This window comes from Hypanus sabinus, chromosome Y, assembly GCF_030144855.1.
Source record: "Hypanus sabinus isolate sHypSab1 chromosome Y, sHypSab1.hap1, whole genome shotgun sequence".
NCBI classification, from domain to species: Eukaryota; Metazoa; Chordata; class Chondrichthyes; order Myliobatiformes; family Dasyatidae; genus Hypanus; species Hypanus sabinus.
Window position 1 is genome coordinate 770,012 of NC_082740.1, and position 18,277 is coordinate 788,288.

The following is an 18,277-nucleotide window of genomic DNA, read 5'->3' on the forward strand; positions in this document are numbered from 1 at the left end:
AAAATAGACCATCTACAAAAATATGATTTAAGTCAGTTCCAAAAAGCTGTTTCAGGAAAGGTTAGGAAACCATGCGGTTTACTGTGTAAAACATTCTGGTATCTGGTCAACTATATGCAAGCACTGCAGACCTCTATTAGTGTTGAAAGCTTATTTTTCTTATTATTGCTGGAATTTGACTTTGATGGTCTTCCATTTGATGACAAAATTAGTAAAGATGCTGAGCTGGTGTTACTCAGCATTGGACTGCTTGGTCTCAGGAGCAGAGATGTTTTCATCTAGTGTTTCGGGTGCCTTGGCCTCCTCACCATACATTCTCCTACTATTACCTTATAGCGCATGAACTAATGAAGGTCAACGCAATTTACATCTTAACAATCCTAAAAACTTCCATCATCTACATCTGATCATCTTCCCTAACATTTCCCATTATTTTGGCAGTTGAATATTTATATTCCATTTATTAGGAAGATGAACCATGGAGTTGCCAAAGGGAACTGTGAGTCATTGGAAAACACTGAGATAAGACCTGATACAGTTCAATTGTCACAAACACAAAGGCCAACTGCTGATTAGCACTTTACTTGGTCCTTAAAGATCTACCCTCAGCCTCCACCTGCTGCCCTTCCCTCCTAACCTTCTGAATGCTGTACAAATTTAGTTTCTGTCATGATCTATTATGGCATTCTGTATGAAAATCTCATGATCTCCTATTCAGACCAAGACCCTGATAAAGAAGCAGCCCAAAATGATGACTGTTTATTCCACTCCATAGATGTTGCTTGACCTACTGTGTTCCTCCAGCATTTTATGAACGCTGTTCTAGATTTCCAGCATCTGTAGAATTTGGTCTCCTTTTCTGTCTAATGATTTAAAATTTTCTTATTTTTAATTAATGATTTGCCGATTAAAAAAAAAGACAGTTCATGGGCATAATATATTCAGAATTTACTTCAAAGTACAGTTTGCTTTCTTAAGTGGCCGAACAAGTACAGTTGAATTTGTAGGTAAGTACAAAGGAATCTGTTCACTGTCTAGCCAGAATGTTAGTGACTGAACTCCAAGTTCATCATGATTGTAGCATCTATTAAATAACTTGACTGATAGCATAACTGACTTCTTCAGAAATGCTGAATGACTTGGTGAACAATCCGCATGTTACAACTCCCACACCCCTCATCACATTTTCAACATTGGAAAAATCTTCAAGCCATTGAGCAACAGTCCATATAATTTGCCCTCTTAAGCAACAAGTAAAAGAGCTGTCAGAGAGGGTTTAAACTAATTTGGCAAAGGGATAGGAACCAGATTGACAAAGTTGAGGAAGGGGAAAACAAAAATAAATCAAAGATAACATACAACGAACATTATAAAAAGGACAGACAGAAGATGAAGCATAATCACAGCCAGAGGCATGAGTTACAGGGCAACAGAGATGAGATACAACTAAAACAGAACACACAAATGCTGGACTGAAAGTGTAATATTTGAAGGCATGCAGCATAAAGAATAAAATAGTCGATCTTGAAATTCGGCTGCAGATCGGCAAAAATAATTTTGTGAAACTTGGCTGTCACAGGGAGCTGAACATCCAAGGATATACAGTGTATCAGAAAGATAGGTTAGTAGGCAGCAGGGTGGTGTGGCCCTGTGTTTAAGAAATAATATTAAATAAATGGAAAGAGATGACATAGAATTGGAAGGTGTAGAGTCTCTATGGGTTGAGTTAAGAAATGACAAGGGTAAAAGGACCCAAATGGCGGTTGTATGCAAGCCTCCAAAACAGCAACCAGGATGTGGATTACAAATTACAGCAGGAGATAGAAAAGGTGTGTCAGGAAGGCAGTGTTGTGGCGACCCATTTCCTGGCACATCCGAACCGACTCACAATTAGATAGCCTACGGGGGTTTGCGAGCACAGAGCTTTGGAGCCTCTGCGCCATGGGGGGGCAGGTTGAGGGAGGCTTAAAAGTGAGGCTGAAGATTTTGAATAAAGTTTTTCCTTCGACTGCAGTTACCGACTCCGTGTCGTAATTTTAGCGCTGCATGTAGCACACTGCTACAATTGGTGACCCCAACAGTCCAAACGATTTTTGGACCAGAAATGACCGATGCCGCCTCTGTTCATGCGGTTTCGTTGAAACTGCCGGGTTTCTGGACACAGCGCCCGAACCTATGGTTCCAGCAAGCCGAAGCCCAATTCCACGTTCTCCAGATCACCTCAGAAGACACCCGCTACTACTACATGGTGAGCTCCCTCGACCAGGACACAGCGGCCCAGGTCGCGGAGTTCGTACAGTCGCCCCCGGCAGACGGCAAGTACACAGAATTCAAAGCCCTGCTCCTCAGGACTTTCGGACTCTCACGGCGCGAGCGGGCTGCCCGTTTACTGCACCTGGATGGCTTGGGCGACAGACCTCCATCGGCTTTAATGAATGAGATGTTGTCTCTCGCCGACACACACACACCCTGCCTCATGTTTGAGCAGGCATTCCTGGAGCAGCAGCCCGAGGACATACGCCTGCTGCTGTCTGACGTGGATTTCAGTGACCCCCAGAAGGTGGCAGCCCGGGCGGACCTGCTGAGGAACGCCAAAAAGGTGAGCGGGGCGTCCATCGCACAGATCTCCCAGCCACGCTCCCGGCAGCAAACCAGTCCAGGCCCGGCCGCAGAGCCCGCCAACCCCCGGCCCAATGAACACTGGTGCTTCTACCACCAGCGGTGGGGCGCAGAAGCCCGCTGTTGTCGCCCGCCCTGTAAGTTCCCGGGAAACGCCAGGGCCAGCCGCCGCTGATGGCTACGGCGGCTGGCCATCGGGATAGCCTCCTGTATGTGTGGGATAGAAGGTCGGGACGCCGGTTTTTGGTCGATACTGGGGCTAAGATCAGCGTTTTACCTCCGACGAGTTACGACACCCGCAGCAGGGCACCGGGTCCCCCCCTGAGGGCCGTGAATAGCAGCACAGCAAGGACCTATGGCACCCGTCAGGTGCAGCTACAGTTCGGCTCCAGCCAGTTCACGTGGGACTTCACTCTGGCCGCCGTAGCCCAACCGCTTCTGGGTGCGGATTTTTTGCAGGCTCACAGCCTACTTGTCGACCTGCCCAGGAAGAGACTGGTCCACGCTGAGACCTTTCAGACGTTCTTCCTGGGTGCAGCCCAGTTGCCAGCCCCTCACCTCGGCTCCATCACGCTGTCCGACAACGACTTCACCAGGGTCCTGGCGGATTTCCCATGGGTTCTGGCACCGCAGTTCACAGCGGCCATGCCCAGGCACGGCATACAGCACCACATCCCGACCCAGGGACCACCCCTCCACGCCCGCGCTCGGTGGCTTCCCCCGGACAAGCTCCGACTGGCGAAGGAGGTGTTCCAGAGGATGGAGGAATTGGGGATCATCTGGCGGTCCGACAGCCCATGGGCCTCCCCCCTGCACATGGTGCCCAAAGCGACGGGGGGCTGGAGACTGTGCGGCGACTACTGCAGGCTGAACGAGGCTACCACACCGGACCGCTACCCTGTGCCGCACATTCAGGACTTTGCAGCAACCCTGCACGGCGCACGGATCTTCTCCAAGGTAGACCTTGTCCGAGGGTACCATCAAATCCCGATGCATCCTGACGACGTTCCCAAAACGGCTCTCATCACCCCATTTGGCCTTTTTGAGTTCCTCCGCATGCCGTTCGGCCTGAAAAATGCCGTACAGACGTTCCAGCGGTTAATGGACGCGGTGGGACGGGACCTGGACTTCGCGTTCATCTATTTGGATGACATCCTCATAGCCAGCAGCAGTCGTCAGGAGCATCTGTCCCACCTCCGTCAACTCTGGGCGGACGAGCTTCCCTGGGTACTACTCGGCATCCGCACAGCGCCCAAGGACGACCTGCACGCCTCGTCGGCCGAGTTGGTATACGGCGTGCCCCTGGTCGTCCCCGGGGAGTTCCTACCAGCCCCAAGGGGGCAAGAGGAAGATCCCGCAGCAGTCCTGGGCAGACTACGCTAGAAGCTCGGTAACCTGGCCCCCATACCCACTTCACAGCACGGGCGGCACCCGACCTGCGTACCCAAAGACCTACAGAACTGTAAGTTTGTGTTTGTACGAAGGGGCGGGCATCGGCCACCGCTGCAGCGGCCATACGAGGGGCTGTTTTTGGTGCTCCGGAACAACGGGTCCACGTTCGTGCTGGACGCTGGGGGGAAAGAGGAGGTTTTCAAGGTTGACCGCCTCAAACCGGCCCATGTGGACCTGACGCAACCGGCTGAGTTTCCGGCACCTCGGCGCAGAGGCCGACCTCCCAAGCAGGTTCTGGCCCAGACTGTGGACATTGGGGGGTGTATCGCCGGTTCTGGGGGCGGGTTATGTGGCGACCCATTTCCTGGCACATCCGAACCGACTCACAATTAGATAGCCTACGGGGGTTTGCAAGCACAGAGCTTTGGAGCCTCTGCGCCATGGGGGGCAGGTTGAGGGAGGCTTAAAAGTGAGGCTGAAGATTTCGAATAAAGTTTTTCCTTCGACTGCAGTTACCGACTCCGTGTCGTAATTTTAGCGCTGCGTGTAGCACACCGCTACAGTGTCATAATAATCATCGGGGGATTTTAATATGAAAGTGGATTAGGAAAAACAGGTAAGTAGAAGGCATTGGTAAGGCCAAATTTAAGAGTATTGTGTCACTAAATTATAGGAAAGATGTCAACAAATTAGAGAGAGTACAGAGAAGATTTTGCAAAATGTTACCTGGGTTTCAGCACTTAAGTTACAGAGAAAGGTTAAACAAGTTAGGGCTTTATTCTTTGGAGCATAGGACTTTGAGGGGGGACTTGATAGAGGTACTTAAAATTATGAGGGGGACGGATAGAGTTGACATGGATAGGCTTTTTCCTTTGAATGTAGGGGAGATTCAAAAAAGAGGACATGAGTTGAGGGCAAAAGCTTAAGGGTAACATGAGGGGGAATTTCTTTACTTAGAGAGTGGTAGCTGTGTGGAATGAGCTTCCAGTAGAAATAGGCTCTGTATTGTCATTTAAAGTAAAATTGGATAGGTATATGGACAGGAAAGGAATGGAGGGTTATGGGCTGAGTGCCGGCCAGCGGGACTCAGTGAAAGTAAGCGTTCAGCACGGACTAGAAGGGCTGAGATGGCCTGTTTCCTTGCTGTAATTGTTAAATGGTTATACAGTACTGGACCTCAGGGGATAGAATTTGTAGAATGTCTAAGGGATGGGTTTTTAGAACAGATTGTTGCTGAGCCCATTAGGGGATCGGCCGTGCTGGGTGTTAAGCAATGATCTGGAGATGATTAGAGAGCTTAAGGTTAAGTACTCATTAGGATACAGTGATCATATGATCCGAGTTCACTTTGAAATTTGAGAGGGAAAAAAATAAAATCCAATATGTCGGTATTTCAGTAGAATAAAGGAAATTACAATAGCATATGAGGGGATCTGGCCAAAGTTGACTGGAAAGGGACGCTAGCAGGAAGGACAACAGAGCAGCAATGCCTGGAGTTCCTGCAAAAAATGAGGGGAATGCAAGACAGATAAATTCCAAATAAGAAGAAATTTTCAAAGGGAAGAATGACAGTACCATGGTTGACAAGTGAAGTCAGAGCCAAAGTAAAAGCAAAAGAGAGGGCATACAAGGAAATCAGAGCTAGTGGGAAGACAGAGGATTGGGAAGTTTTTAAAAACTTGCAGAAGGAAACTAAGAAGGTCATTCGGAAGAAAAAGATTAAGAAAGGAAGCTGGTGACTAATATAAAAGATACTAAAAGGTTTTTTAAATATATGAAGGGTAAAAGAGAATCAAGACCTGGAGATATTGTAATGAGAGATGCAGAGATGGCAGATGAACTAAATACGTAATTTACATCACAGTGGAAGATGTCTGGAGTATACCAAACATTCAGGAGTGTCAGGGAAGTGAAGTTAGTGCAGTGAAAATTACGAATGAGAAGGTGTTCAGGAAGCTTAATGGTCGGAGGGTGAATAAATATTCTTCACCTGATGAACTGCAACCTCAGGTTCTGAAGAAAGTAGCTGGAGAGATCTTTCAAGAATTGATAGATTCTGGCATTGTACCGTATGACTGAAAAATTGCAAATGTTACCCCGCTATTTAAGAAGGGTGCAAGGCAGCAGGAAGTTAACTATAGACCTATTAGCCTGACATTAGTGGTTGGGAAGTTGTTGGAATCAATTGTTAGAGCTGAGATTACAGAGTACCTACAGGCACATGACAAGATAGACCAAAGTCGGCGAGGTTTCCTGAAAGGAAAATCTTGCCTTACTAACCTAATGCAATTCTTTGAGGAAATTACAAGCAGGGTAGACAAAAGAGATGCAGTAGATGCACTTTGACAACGTGCCGCACATGAGGCTGCTTAACAAGATAATAGCCTATGGAATTAGAGGGAAGTTACTAGCATGGGTGGAGCATTGGCTGATCAGTAGAAAACAGAGAGTGGGAATAAAGGGACCCTATTCTGGCTGGGTGCCCATTACCAGTGGAGTTCCACAGGGGTTAAACTGGGACTGCTGCTTTTTATGATGTATGTCAATGATTTGGACTATGGTACTGCCGATGATACAAAGATAGGTGGAGTTGCAGATAGTGTTGAGGAAACAGAGAGCCTACAGAAAGAATGGGGAATGGGCAAAGAAGTGGTAAATCCATATACTATTAAAACTACCATGCCCTGATTGTCTGTTTGTGACTTCCAATTAGTGCAAATAGTGTGTAAAGGGGGTTTCTTCTTTTTCTTTGTTAATGTGTATGTTAATCAAAATGGCTTCTTTGTTTTGTTAAAAGTAGGAATGCTTCTTTGTTGCGAGAGAGTGCTGGGAGCTTGTTTGGGTTAAAATTTACTGATAACGAGAATTGTATTCCTTTTTTAACCAATTGGGATTAATGTTCTTTCTTCTGAGTCTGTAAACTATTGTTGGCGGACTTTTGGGGAGATGGACGTGAGGGGGTGAAAGAGAGAGGATGCGATGCTGTAAACTGGGTGAGGAATGGACCCCGTGGGGGTCCAAGGGCAGGAGGTACCCCGAGGAGAGGAGACTAAGATAGATGTGCTGGTTGACCACTTCGGGTGGTCCTGAGCTGCGAGTTGAGGAGTTTGGAGGGGATCGAATGGTGGCCAGAAGACTTCAGTAATTGAGCTCCAATGGTTGGGCACGAAGTGGTTCGGACTTTGATGAGTTGGCGCCTTTTCTTTATTTTATTTTCCTTCATATGTACTGTATCGTTATTAATCACTTAGTTATAGTAACCTTTATAAATTGTAATCATTTAATCGCATATGGTGTACTGTCTGTTTTTGGGCAAGGCGGGGACATCACACAGCATCCACACCAGCTGATTATCCAGTTTGGCGGGGCCGAAGGCTGCTCCCCCTAGACGAGAACGAGCTGAGCCAGCCTGAGGTGACCCTGGGGGTTACAAGTGCATTACAATAGCACTAATTTTTGGTTAAATTGACTTAAAATGCACTAACTTACAGATTGCAGGCAAAGTTCAGATCATATATTCGTATAAAATTGCTCACTCGTCAAAATCAATAATCCCTCTTTCACCCGAGAGCACCGGTGTCCGCCCATGATGGAAACTGCAACATGACACCACGACGCATGCACACGGCCAGCCTCACAAGCAACTCACGATGCTCACAGCAGCGACACCAAGCGGAGCACAAAGGCAGGGCAGCTCTACTTCAAGCGGTCACATACTGATAATCATCATCAGCATATGCAGGATTGGGACAGATCTAACTACCACCCATTCATAAAAGATAATCAAATCTTATTGTAATGACGTACTTCGAGACACCCATCAAACCCTTCGCTGCAGTCAAAGGGCAGCGATGACTATTTCACGTCCATTTAGGACAGTGTCAAACACGTTATCAAGAATAATAAGCTTCCTTTGGTATTGGTGGTACTGCTTCGTATCTTCTATCTAGAATTAAGGTAAAAAAAAGGTCAGCCTAATTATGCCATGTGGAAAGAGAAGGGGGACATTATGGTCAAGCGATGACACCAAACGTCGTCGGGCAGTGGCAAGGAGAGGGAGAGAACAAGAATCAGATGAAGCCAGGGCCGCATGACTCCAGGATCAAAGAGTCAGGACAAAAAAGATGGGACAGAGGAGGAGAGGTATGCACATTTCCAGAATGACAACAGGCATAGGAGGGAGGAAGAGACATGCATGTCCCCAGGATCGGAGACAAACAACAAACAGCAGAAGACATGAAGAGACGGCGGATCAAAGCACTGCACGTCTCCAAAATGACAACGGAAGGCACAAGGGTGGCAGATCAACCAGAAATGTTGCCATCAAAAGTATCCTTCGTTAAACAAGGAGGAGCTATATTTCCCTTGCTAAACATCTTTTTTCATTAATAAAATGAATTTTTCTTCAATTTCCAAAGCAAAGAGATAGCAATAGCATTCAGGAGAATTTAATGTTCATTCTGGTCACATCAGACTGCACTACCCTTCTCTCAAAGGGTGCCCCAATGGGCCACCGCACTGACTTTGTATTGTCTAGTAAAATACAAAGTTGGAAAGTGTATGGTCATGCACTTTGGTGGAATAAGCGAACAGGCTGACTGTTACTTAGATGAGGGGAGAATTCAAAATACAGAGATGCAAAGGGAATTTAAAATCCTTGTGCAAGATACCCTAAAGTTTAACCTCCAGGTTGAGTTGGTTATGAAGAAGGTGAATGCAATTTTGGCATTTATTTCTAGAGATATAAAATATAAGAGAAGGAATGTGATGTTGAGACTCTATAAGGCACTAATGCGACCACACTTGGAGTACTGTGTGTGCAGTTTTGGGCTCCTTATTTTAGAAAGGATATACTGACATTGGATTCCAGGAATGAAATGGATGGGAGATGTCTGGCAGCTCTTGAGCAGCATCCCCTCTACAGGAGAATGAGGAAGTATCTCATAGAAACATTCTATGATATTCATATTAAAAGGCCTTAACAGATTAGGTTATTTCGCATGGTAGGGGAATCTAGGACACGAGGGCACGACTCCAGGTTTGAAGGATGTCAATTTAGTACTGAGATGTGGAGAAAGAGGGTCGTAAAAATTCAGATTGGTTGACCCACCTCGACAAAATATTCTTCTGTTTGCTAAGCTTATCATTGTGTGTTACTTTAGATTTCCCTTCTCCTTAACCTAAACTGTCCTGACCACTGTAATCACAATGAAAAACAACATCATCTTCCAGCACAGCACTTTATAGACTTCTGGATTCAGCAAAACCATCAATAGTTTCAGAGAATTTATCGCTATTTCTACCGTTAACTTGTTTTGATCCCACCTTTTCAAGTTAAAAATTGTTATTCATCCATACACATGCATGCAGCTAAAAGAAATACTGTTCCTCTTGGGTCAAGGTGCAAAATGGTACATTTAGTCACACATAGCATATATAGTTATGATAGTACATAGAGTCACAAAATTAGTATTAGCTCAACACGCTGGAGGAACTCAGCAGGTCCGGCAGCATCTGTGGAAACGAACAGTCAATGTTTCGGGCTGAGACCCTTCGAGAGGACTGAAGAGGGAGGGGACAGCGACCCCATGAAGAAGGTGGGAGGAGGGTGGAAAGAAGGCTGGTAGATGCCAGGTGAAAAACCAATGAGGAAAAATCAAGGGGTGGGGGAAGGTAAGTAAGGAGGGGTAAGCCGTAAAGATGAAGGAGGAATGTAAGGGGAAAAGCACTATGGGTAGCAGAAGGAGGTGGAGCCATGGGGGAGGTGATGGGCAGCTGGAGGAGGAGGCTGAGTGAAACTGGGATGGGGAGGGAATTACTGGAAGCTGGAGAATCCAACGTTCATGCCAAGGGGCTAGAGACTCATATTCCAGACAGTATATGAGGTGTTGCTCCTCCAACCTGAGTTTGGCCTCATCATGGCAGTAGAGGAGGCTGGTATAGACTGGAACAGAAAGCCTCATTCTGAGAGCAGGTGCCTTAAAGAAAATGGACATTTGAGATGTCCTGGAATGGAAAGCCTCTTTCAGGACATCTCAAATGTCCTCTTTCTTTAAGGATCATGGTTTCCCTTCTGCCGTCATCAATGATGCCCTCACCTGCACCTCTTCTATTTCCCATACTTCGGCCCTCACCACAACAGGAACAGAGTTCCCCTTGTCCTCACCTACCACCCCTCCAGCCTCCAGATTCAGCAACTTCCGCAACTTCTGCCACCTTCAAAAGGATCCCACCACCAAGCACATCTTACCTTATCTACCCCTCTCCACTTTTCACAGGGATCGTTCCCTCTGCGACTGCCTGGTCTACTCGTCCCTCCCCACAGAACTCCCACCTGATACTTATCCCTGCAAGCACAAGTGCTACACCTGTCCCTACACCTCCTCTCTTACCACCATTCAGGGCCCCAAACAGTCCGTCCAGGTGAGGCAACACTTCACTTGCGAGTCTGTTGGAGTCATCTATTGCATCTGGTGCTTCCTCCTCTACACTGGCGAGACCCGACACAGATTGGGGACCACTTCGTCGAGCACCTCTGCTACGTCCGCCACAACAGACGGGATCTTCCAATTGCCACCCACTTTAACTCTGCTTCACATTCCCATTTGGATATGTCCATACATGTCCTCCTCTACTATCATGATGAGGCCAAACAGGTTGGAACAGCAACACCTCATATACCATCTGGTACGAGTCTTCAGACCCTTGGCATGAACACTGAATTCTCCAACTTCCAGTAATTCCCTCCACCTCCCTTCCCCCAACCCAGTTTCACTTTGCCTCCTCCTCTAGCTGCCTATCACCTCCCTCATGGTTCCATCTCTTTCTACTACCCATAATGCTTTCCCCTTACATTCTTTCTTCATCTTTTCTGCCTATCCCCTCCCTACTTCCCATTCCCCACTCCTTGATCTTTCCTGATTGGTTACCCCCTCCCCCCACCTTCTTCATAGGGCCCCTGCCCCCTCCTTCTTCAGTCCTGACGAAGGGTCTTGGCCCAAAATGTTGACTGTTCATTTCCACGGATGCTGCCTGCCCTGCAATGTTCCTCCAGCGTGTTGTGCTTGTTGCTTTGACCCCAGCATCTGCAGAGTATTTTGTGTTTAATATTTGTTCAAGTTGCTGAGTGGCATAGATAAGATTGATGGTGTGAGAGATACTATTCTCGAGTCACATTTCAGCTAGAACAGGAATGCAGTAGTTCCTCGTATTGTACTGGGTTACCTGCAGATGAAGCCAATCCAGCTCGTTTTCCAGGGAGCATACACTGATTAGCAGTGCAATGGAAGAACTGGCCCAGCTGTTGCATGGATTCCAGCACACCTGCCACACCTCTGTTTCCACACTGCCTCTGGCGTCTCCTTCCCAGGTGGCATTCCGTTAATTACCCCTTACATTATTGTTTAATCTCTCAATTTCCACTTGTCCTATTTTCTGTATCATTTTCCTTTCACTGCATCAGATTCCCAAAATCATGGTTGGCCACTTATTGAAACCTCAAGGAGAATTAACACATCCTTGCTAATGGTGCAACAAAGCATTCCACTATTTGTTTCTATTTGCCACTAACCTTCGTTAATATTTCCTTCTTGGCAAAGGCCCCATCCACCAAAGAATCAAATAGCTCATCCTTAAAACCAAACAAGTTTTAAGGGAAAAGTACAAATATTGCACAGCTTCTGGTTTAATTAAAGAAACAGTAACAGCAACCAGCTGACAGAACATTAATGGAAAGGAAAATGGCTCCTGGGCTTAAGATGCAGTAACAATTACCTACCTTCAACATTGTGTCTAATGTTGTTGCATCTCCGTGCTTCAGAACTGTTAAATATACCTGAGGAAATGAGATAAGACAGGTCACCGCCATTGAAAGGAATGTGATAAAGAACATCACAGATCACTGCTTACGGCATGGTTTGGAACACAGAAACAATTTCACATAGGCATTTCAATTTTGAATGTCTCTTTGATCACTTGTGAGAGTGGGATCTCCTGGCACAATCTGGGAGAATGAGGGTCGGCTCATTATGGGCTGAACAGCATGTACTGTGTTGTATAGTCACCCAACCTATTCCCTTTCCTTATGTTCTTTTCACATCTTACTTTCCTATCAATTCTTAATTTGTTGGCAAAGTGAGTTATAGTACTGTAGGTTTACATAAATAAAATGCAGAGGCATTTTTAAGGGAGACTGTAACAATTCTCTTTATTTTGAACCAAACACAGGACATAAAACTTGGTAAAAGAACTTCATGTCATCACATCAGACTAGCCTCTTAAAGTGAAGCCCAACTCAATGTCGGTGGCTGTGAATTTCCAACAATTACATTACCTACACAGCCCCTCCCCATGCCCCAGAAAACTAGCATTATAAGCCTGTCTGGATCTTGGAAAAGCCATCTAACTATTATTCTATGGCTGAAAGAACAGCAGAAGTCTCTGGCTCATCCAGAAGTGTGTTGACATGTTCATGGTCATACCATGTCAGCAGGGACATGGTAGCAGAATCCTCCAAATTTTGTTGGGCCATTTTAATAAGATGGATCAAAATACATTCAGGTTTAGGTCTTTCATATCCATTCCAAAATGCAGAACAGGCCATCGTAAGGAGGCCTAAGATGTTAGTGATGGTCAAAAACAAATGAGATGCAATGTAGACCAACGGGAACCCAAGAGTGCTCTATACCATGTTGGGAGATAGGAATAGTGACAAAGTATCAAATTTATTGAAGAGGATGTAACACACGCAATTGTGATGTCAGGAATAAAATCATCTGGCACGTATCAACTGCCTGTATAAAAAATCAACCACAGATGGCTGGTGGTCCTCTTCTGGAGTTGTTCTTGAGCCCCAGCTGGATCCATGGGAGCTGATCATGCCAACATTCATCTGTCAAGAAAACCCTCAGAACAGCCTTTAGGAAGCAGTGAAACTGTTCGTATGGAACATTGGACTGTAGGTGTATGATGTGATGTAGCCCAAATCTAAGTTATCACAACCCAAGTACTGATGAACCATCGAGTCACATCTGTAGCTATCATCAATGCTAGAGGGACAATCGCTGAACACTGGTGGTATCAGGTCCACATGGACATGGTCAAATTGTCACACGAACACAATGGTTGATTTTTACCCACTGGCCTCAATATAGACTGCAGTCCAATCACGCATGTATTTTCTGAGGCCACGTCACAAAAACTTTAGCGCAACCAGTTTCTGTGCTGTCTTCTGGCCTGGATATGACTGGCCATATATGGAGTCAAAAACAGTCAGTGTCCAGTTTGCAGGCATAATGGGATATTTGCAGGCATCTGGTTAAGACATCACACACAAGAGAACCCTTAGCTTCCCAAACTTAATGTCAGCCAACAGCAGGCCCGTGACTGCTGTTCGGTAAGCCTGGACCTGTGGGCCAGTAGCTTGATCAGCTGCCATGCTGGCATAGTCATCCCCTATGAGTATGGTCTCAATGGCTGGCTGTGAGGGACAATCAGCCATAGCATTATCTTTCTCCTTGATATTGTATATCAGTTGTGAACTCAGATATGTAGGTGAGATGTTGCTCCCGTGTAGATCACGCTTCTGATATTTTGACCACTGGATGCACCAGGTATTTATGGTCAACCAAGACTGTGAAATGGCAACCCCGCAGAAAACAAAATTGGCGGACAGCCAGACAGAAAGAGAGAAGCTCATGATGATAGGTGTTGTACTTTCCTATACGGGACAGAGCTGCTGGCTAAAGAAGACAAATGGCTGTAACATGCTTTAATGGGAGGAGATCGCACTTCCATGGAGATGTGATGGCTGAGAAAGGCAATGGTTGACAACCCAAACTGACATTTAGTCGGACTAATAACCAACCCATGCTGGCTTAAGCATTTGAAAAGTGTGAAGAAATGTTATTAATGTTTAAATTTTGATGCAGTGGCAACAAGTACATCATCCAGGTAAACAAAAAGAAAATCTAAATCTTTTAATACATAATCTATATGCTGTTGGAAAGTCTGTGCTGCATTTTCCAGCCCAAATCTCACGTGTAGAAACTCAAAACCCAAATTTTGGGAATGAGCACACAAACATATGATGGTTACTCCTAATGAAGTCAACTTCAGTTGAAATTAATTTTCCAACTAAACATGCCAAAAAACCTTGTATGTTTGGGATAGGGTACTGATCTTGAAATCGCCACATGGAAAGAAACCTACTTAGAGCCTATATGGAGGATATTGACTGCAGGCAGCAGTCCCTGGGTTCCGTATGAGTTCCGTTCCTGAGTCTGTCTTTAAGTCGGATTTGTATATAAGTCGGAACAAGTACATCTGCTATTATTCAGCATCAGTTAGTCAAATGTTTGTCTTAGTATATATTATATATTTTACCTTCCTATGCATATAAAACACTTAAGAAACGTATGTATTCCAATAATTAAACCACTGCATTGTTTAGTAATAATAGTAGCTTTCACTGGGGCAGGGCCTTTCACATGCTCCATTATTCTCACTTTATCCTTTAAAATTGTTCCAATCGTTGACCAACTGTAGCCTAACGCTTTTCCAATGACAGATGGTGTTTCACCTCTTTCCAAACAACTTATTATTTCCACTTTATTTTCAACTGTGATCACTTCCCATCAACGGAAAAGAAACACTGTGGGCAGCGGGTCCTGACCTCCACTGGCTCCTGAGGTCCACTGGGTCCTAAGGACCATCACACTGAATTCCCCAAATTCAAAAGTCTACCGCACTGAGACAGTTTAAATGGGACAAGTGGGGGCTGTGCTGGGTTTGGGCACTGTATTTGATCCTCCATAATATTCTGCGTGGGAATTTAAACTGGAAGTGGCAGTGTTTTTTCTCACGAGGTCGAGTTGCACGCTCAACATCAACCCAGCACGGGGGCGGACTGTGACTGGATCAAACTCAGGAACCTCTGTTCTTGAGCCTGGTGCTGATCTCACTGCGCCACCACTTGACTAGAACAGTGGGGGGGGTTGCGGGGACAGGCTGAATCTTGCTAAGAAAAATTTAAGCTTTGCTCCACCACCACTTCCAATTCCACCTCTCTCAGCTCTTGAGTCAATACCACCAGTGCTTGGGTCCTTGGAGATCCCATCTTTCTCTTTTCCGATCATCCCTAAACATCCCAAACCTCTCTTCCCCTCAAGCACAACAAAACCCTTTCCTCCAACCCCACCAGATCCCAGCTCTCATATGTGCATGTTTTCATATTACCCTTTGATCTTCCCTGAGACAAAACATTCTGTCCTCAGTAAGGCCTCACTGTGTTCCCCTGTATGCACGTTTCAATAAGTTCCGCGCCTACCACGATGCTGAGCTCTTCTTCCACTGCCTCCATCTCTGGCCTATTTCATTGACAAAGACTCTCCACCCTGCACTGATGACCCCCTTCTCCATCTTCAACCCTCCTCCTTTCCTGGACACCCCCATCATAGTCTTCTACCCACTCTGGACCTTTCATTACCAACTGCCAATGGGATATTGACTGTCTAGACTTCAACACACCCCTCTCCAATCTCCCCTTCCAACGCTTGGTTCCCACTCCCTCTGCACTAATCCTAACACCATCAAACCCACAGATCTGGCATACTGACCCAATGCCAACTCTCAGACATCTCCTTTTACTTCCCCTTGAACAGGACCCCACTGAGGAACACCAGACTTTTGTCTCCCACACCATCACCAATCTTATTGACTCTGGGGTCTTCTATCTACCACCATCAACTTCGTAGTTCTCAAACCTACACCTCCTATTTCTTTTGTTTGCCTAACACCCACAACTTGCTTATCCAGATAGACCCATTGTTTCTGCAGTGCCTCCACTTGGTTAAGGCAAACGGGGTTTCCAACCCTCATCTTAAATAGATTTTATAGAAGCACCATTGAAAGATACCTGATAAGTTGCGTCATCATCTGGTATGGGAGCAGTCAAACATCAAACCAGATGTCGCTATAAAGAACTCTGAGACCATATGGGAAGATCATAGTGGTTACCCTAACATCCATCCAGAACATTTATCAGGGCACTGTGTACACAGGGTGCTTAGTATAATTAAGGATCCCACCATCCATCCAGCATCTTCTTTGACTTTCTATTAACAGGCAGATGTATAAAAACAAGAACTGTCAGGATGAGAAACAAATTCTACCCTCTGGCCATTAGGCCTCCCAACTCTCTGTCACATTGTACTCAAACTGTCATTGGTTAATCTGTTCCTTGTCTTACAATATTAATACATTTTACCTTGTTTATGTGTGATTAATCTGTAAATTTTATCCTTATGTTCAAACATTATCTTGTGTGATGTGTGTTTTACACCCTGGTTCGAAGAATTATTTTGCTTCAATGTACATTATATATGTTATATACATGTATGTAGTTAAATGACAATAAATTTCAGTTCGCTTGACTTGTTATTCAGTCAGTTCTGCTATTCCATCATGGCTGATTTATTTCCCCTCTCAGCTCCATTCTGCTCTAAAGGGACGTTCTTCTATTCTGAGGCTGTGCCTGCCCCCCACTATTCTTCTTAACTGCCACTACTACAGCCCCAGAGTAATTAAATGTTCCTCACATATTAATGCCTTTTTATTCCCAGGATCATCCTTGCAAACCTTCTCTTGACCTTTAATGTCTTCATTCAAGTCACTTACATAAATTGGGAAAAAGTTGTTGAGGAATGAATTTATTAAACATTAGTGCTGGTTTAACATAGCTGTGAACTAATAGGGAAATTGGAAAGGATACAGAAGAGATACTCCAGCATGTCAACGGAATTAGAAAGTATTATCTGCCACAGGAATTCACCTCGGTCATACTGACAGTGGTCTACATTCCCCCCAGGCGGATGTGGAGTGTGCTGTGAATACACTGTATGCCAACATCAGTGAACTTGAGACCAGGTATCTGGAGGCTTTGCTCATTACAGCCGGGGACTTTAACCAGGCCAACCTCAGAAAAGTGCTGCCAAAGTTATACCAACATATCTCCTGCTCCACTAGAGGCCTGACTGTACTTGACCACTGCTACACAGCAGTCAAGGATGCCTACCACGGCCTCACTTCGGAAAATAGGATCATCAGGCCGTACTCCTCCTCCCGGCTTACAAACAGAAACTGAACTGGGAGGTCACGGTGTCAAAAGTGGTGTCGTGTTGGACAGAGGAAACGGATGAGGTTCTCTGTGACTGCTTTGAATCGGTGGACTGGTTAGTATTCAAGGACTTGGCAGCTAACCTCGATGAGTATGCCTCAGCTGTCATGGACTTCATCTGGAAATGCACAGAGGACTGTGTGTCTTGCAAGACGATCCGGGTATTCCCTAACAGGAAGCCTTGGATGAACTATGAGGTCCAGAGATACCAGTCGCTACATGGAATCCAGGTGTGAACTCCGGAAAGCCATTAAGGGTGCCAAGAGGCAATATTAAGCCAAGTTGGAAGCTCAGGCTAACCAGAGGGATGCCAGTAGACTATGGCAGGGTCTAAATGAGATCACTGGGCACAAAGAAAAGGCTGGGAATATCAACAACTGTATTGCTTCTTTTCCTGACGAACTTAATGTATTCTACGCAAGATTCTAACAGAAGAGGAGCGTCCCACCCCCTCTGGATGAACCGGACCTGGTGGCATCGAGATTCATTGTCACCGAGGAAGATGTTAGAAGAGCCTTCCTGAAGATAAATCCAAGGAAGGTGATGGGTCCAGATGGCGTCCCGGGACGGGTTCTCCAGGCCTGTGCAAGCGAGCTAGCTGGAGTGTTTGCTGACACCTTCAACTACTCCCTGCTTCAGTCTAAGATCCCCTCGTGTTTTAAAAAGGCAATGATAATCCCAGTGCCCAAGAAAAGCAAGGTGGCATGCCTGAATGACTGTCAACCTGTGGTTCTGACATCAATTGCTATGAAGTGTCTCGACGATTGGTTATGGTACACATCAACCATAACCTACCGGTCAAACTCAACGCTTTGCAATTCGCCTACCGGAGCAACAGATCAATTGCAGATGCCACCTCTCTGACACTACATTCCTCCTTAGAACACCTGGAGAATAAATATGCATATGTAAGACTCCTTTTCATTGATTACAGCTCTGCCTTTAATACCATCATTCCAAATAAACTGATTCCTAAGCTCTGGAACCTGGGTCTTAGCACTCAGATCTGCAGCTGGACCTTAACTTCCTCACAGACAGGACCCAGGTTGTAAAAATAGGGGACAAGCTCTCCTCTATAATCACTCTGAACAC

At 45.6% G+C, this 18,277-nt stretch overlaps 1 protein-coding gene across 6 annotated transcripts in view; it reads right to left on the reverse strand.

Moving 5' to 3' along the window:
- Nucleotides 1-18,277, reverse strand: part of LOC132385332 (puromycin-sensitive aminopeptidase-like) — a 330,919-nt gene that overhangs the window by 22,435 nt on the left and 290,207 nt on the right. For all 6 annotated transcript variants that reach the window (XR_009509156.1, XM_059957354.1, XM_059957353.1 and 3 more), the window contains one exon: nt 11,789-11,845. Coding sequence is in view for 5 of the 6 variants with exons in the window: in XM_059957354.1 (XP_059813337.1) it covers nt 11,789-11,845 (57 nt within the window). In the remaining variant the exon portion in view is untranslated. The remainder of the gene's footprint in view (nt 1-11,788; nt 11,846-18,277) is intronic.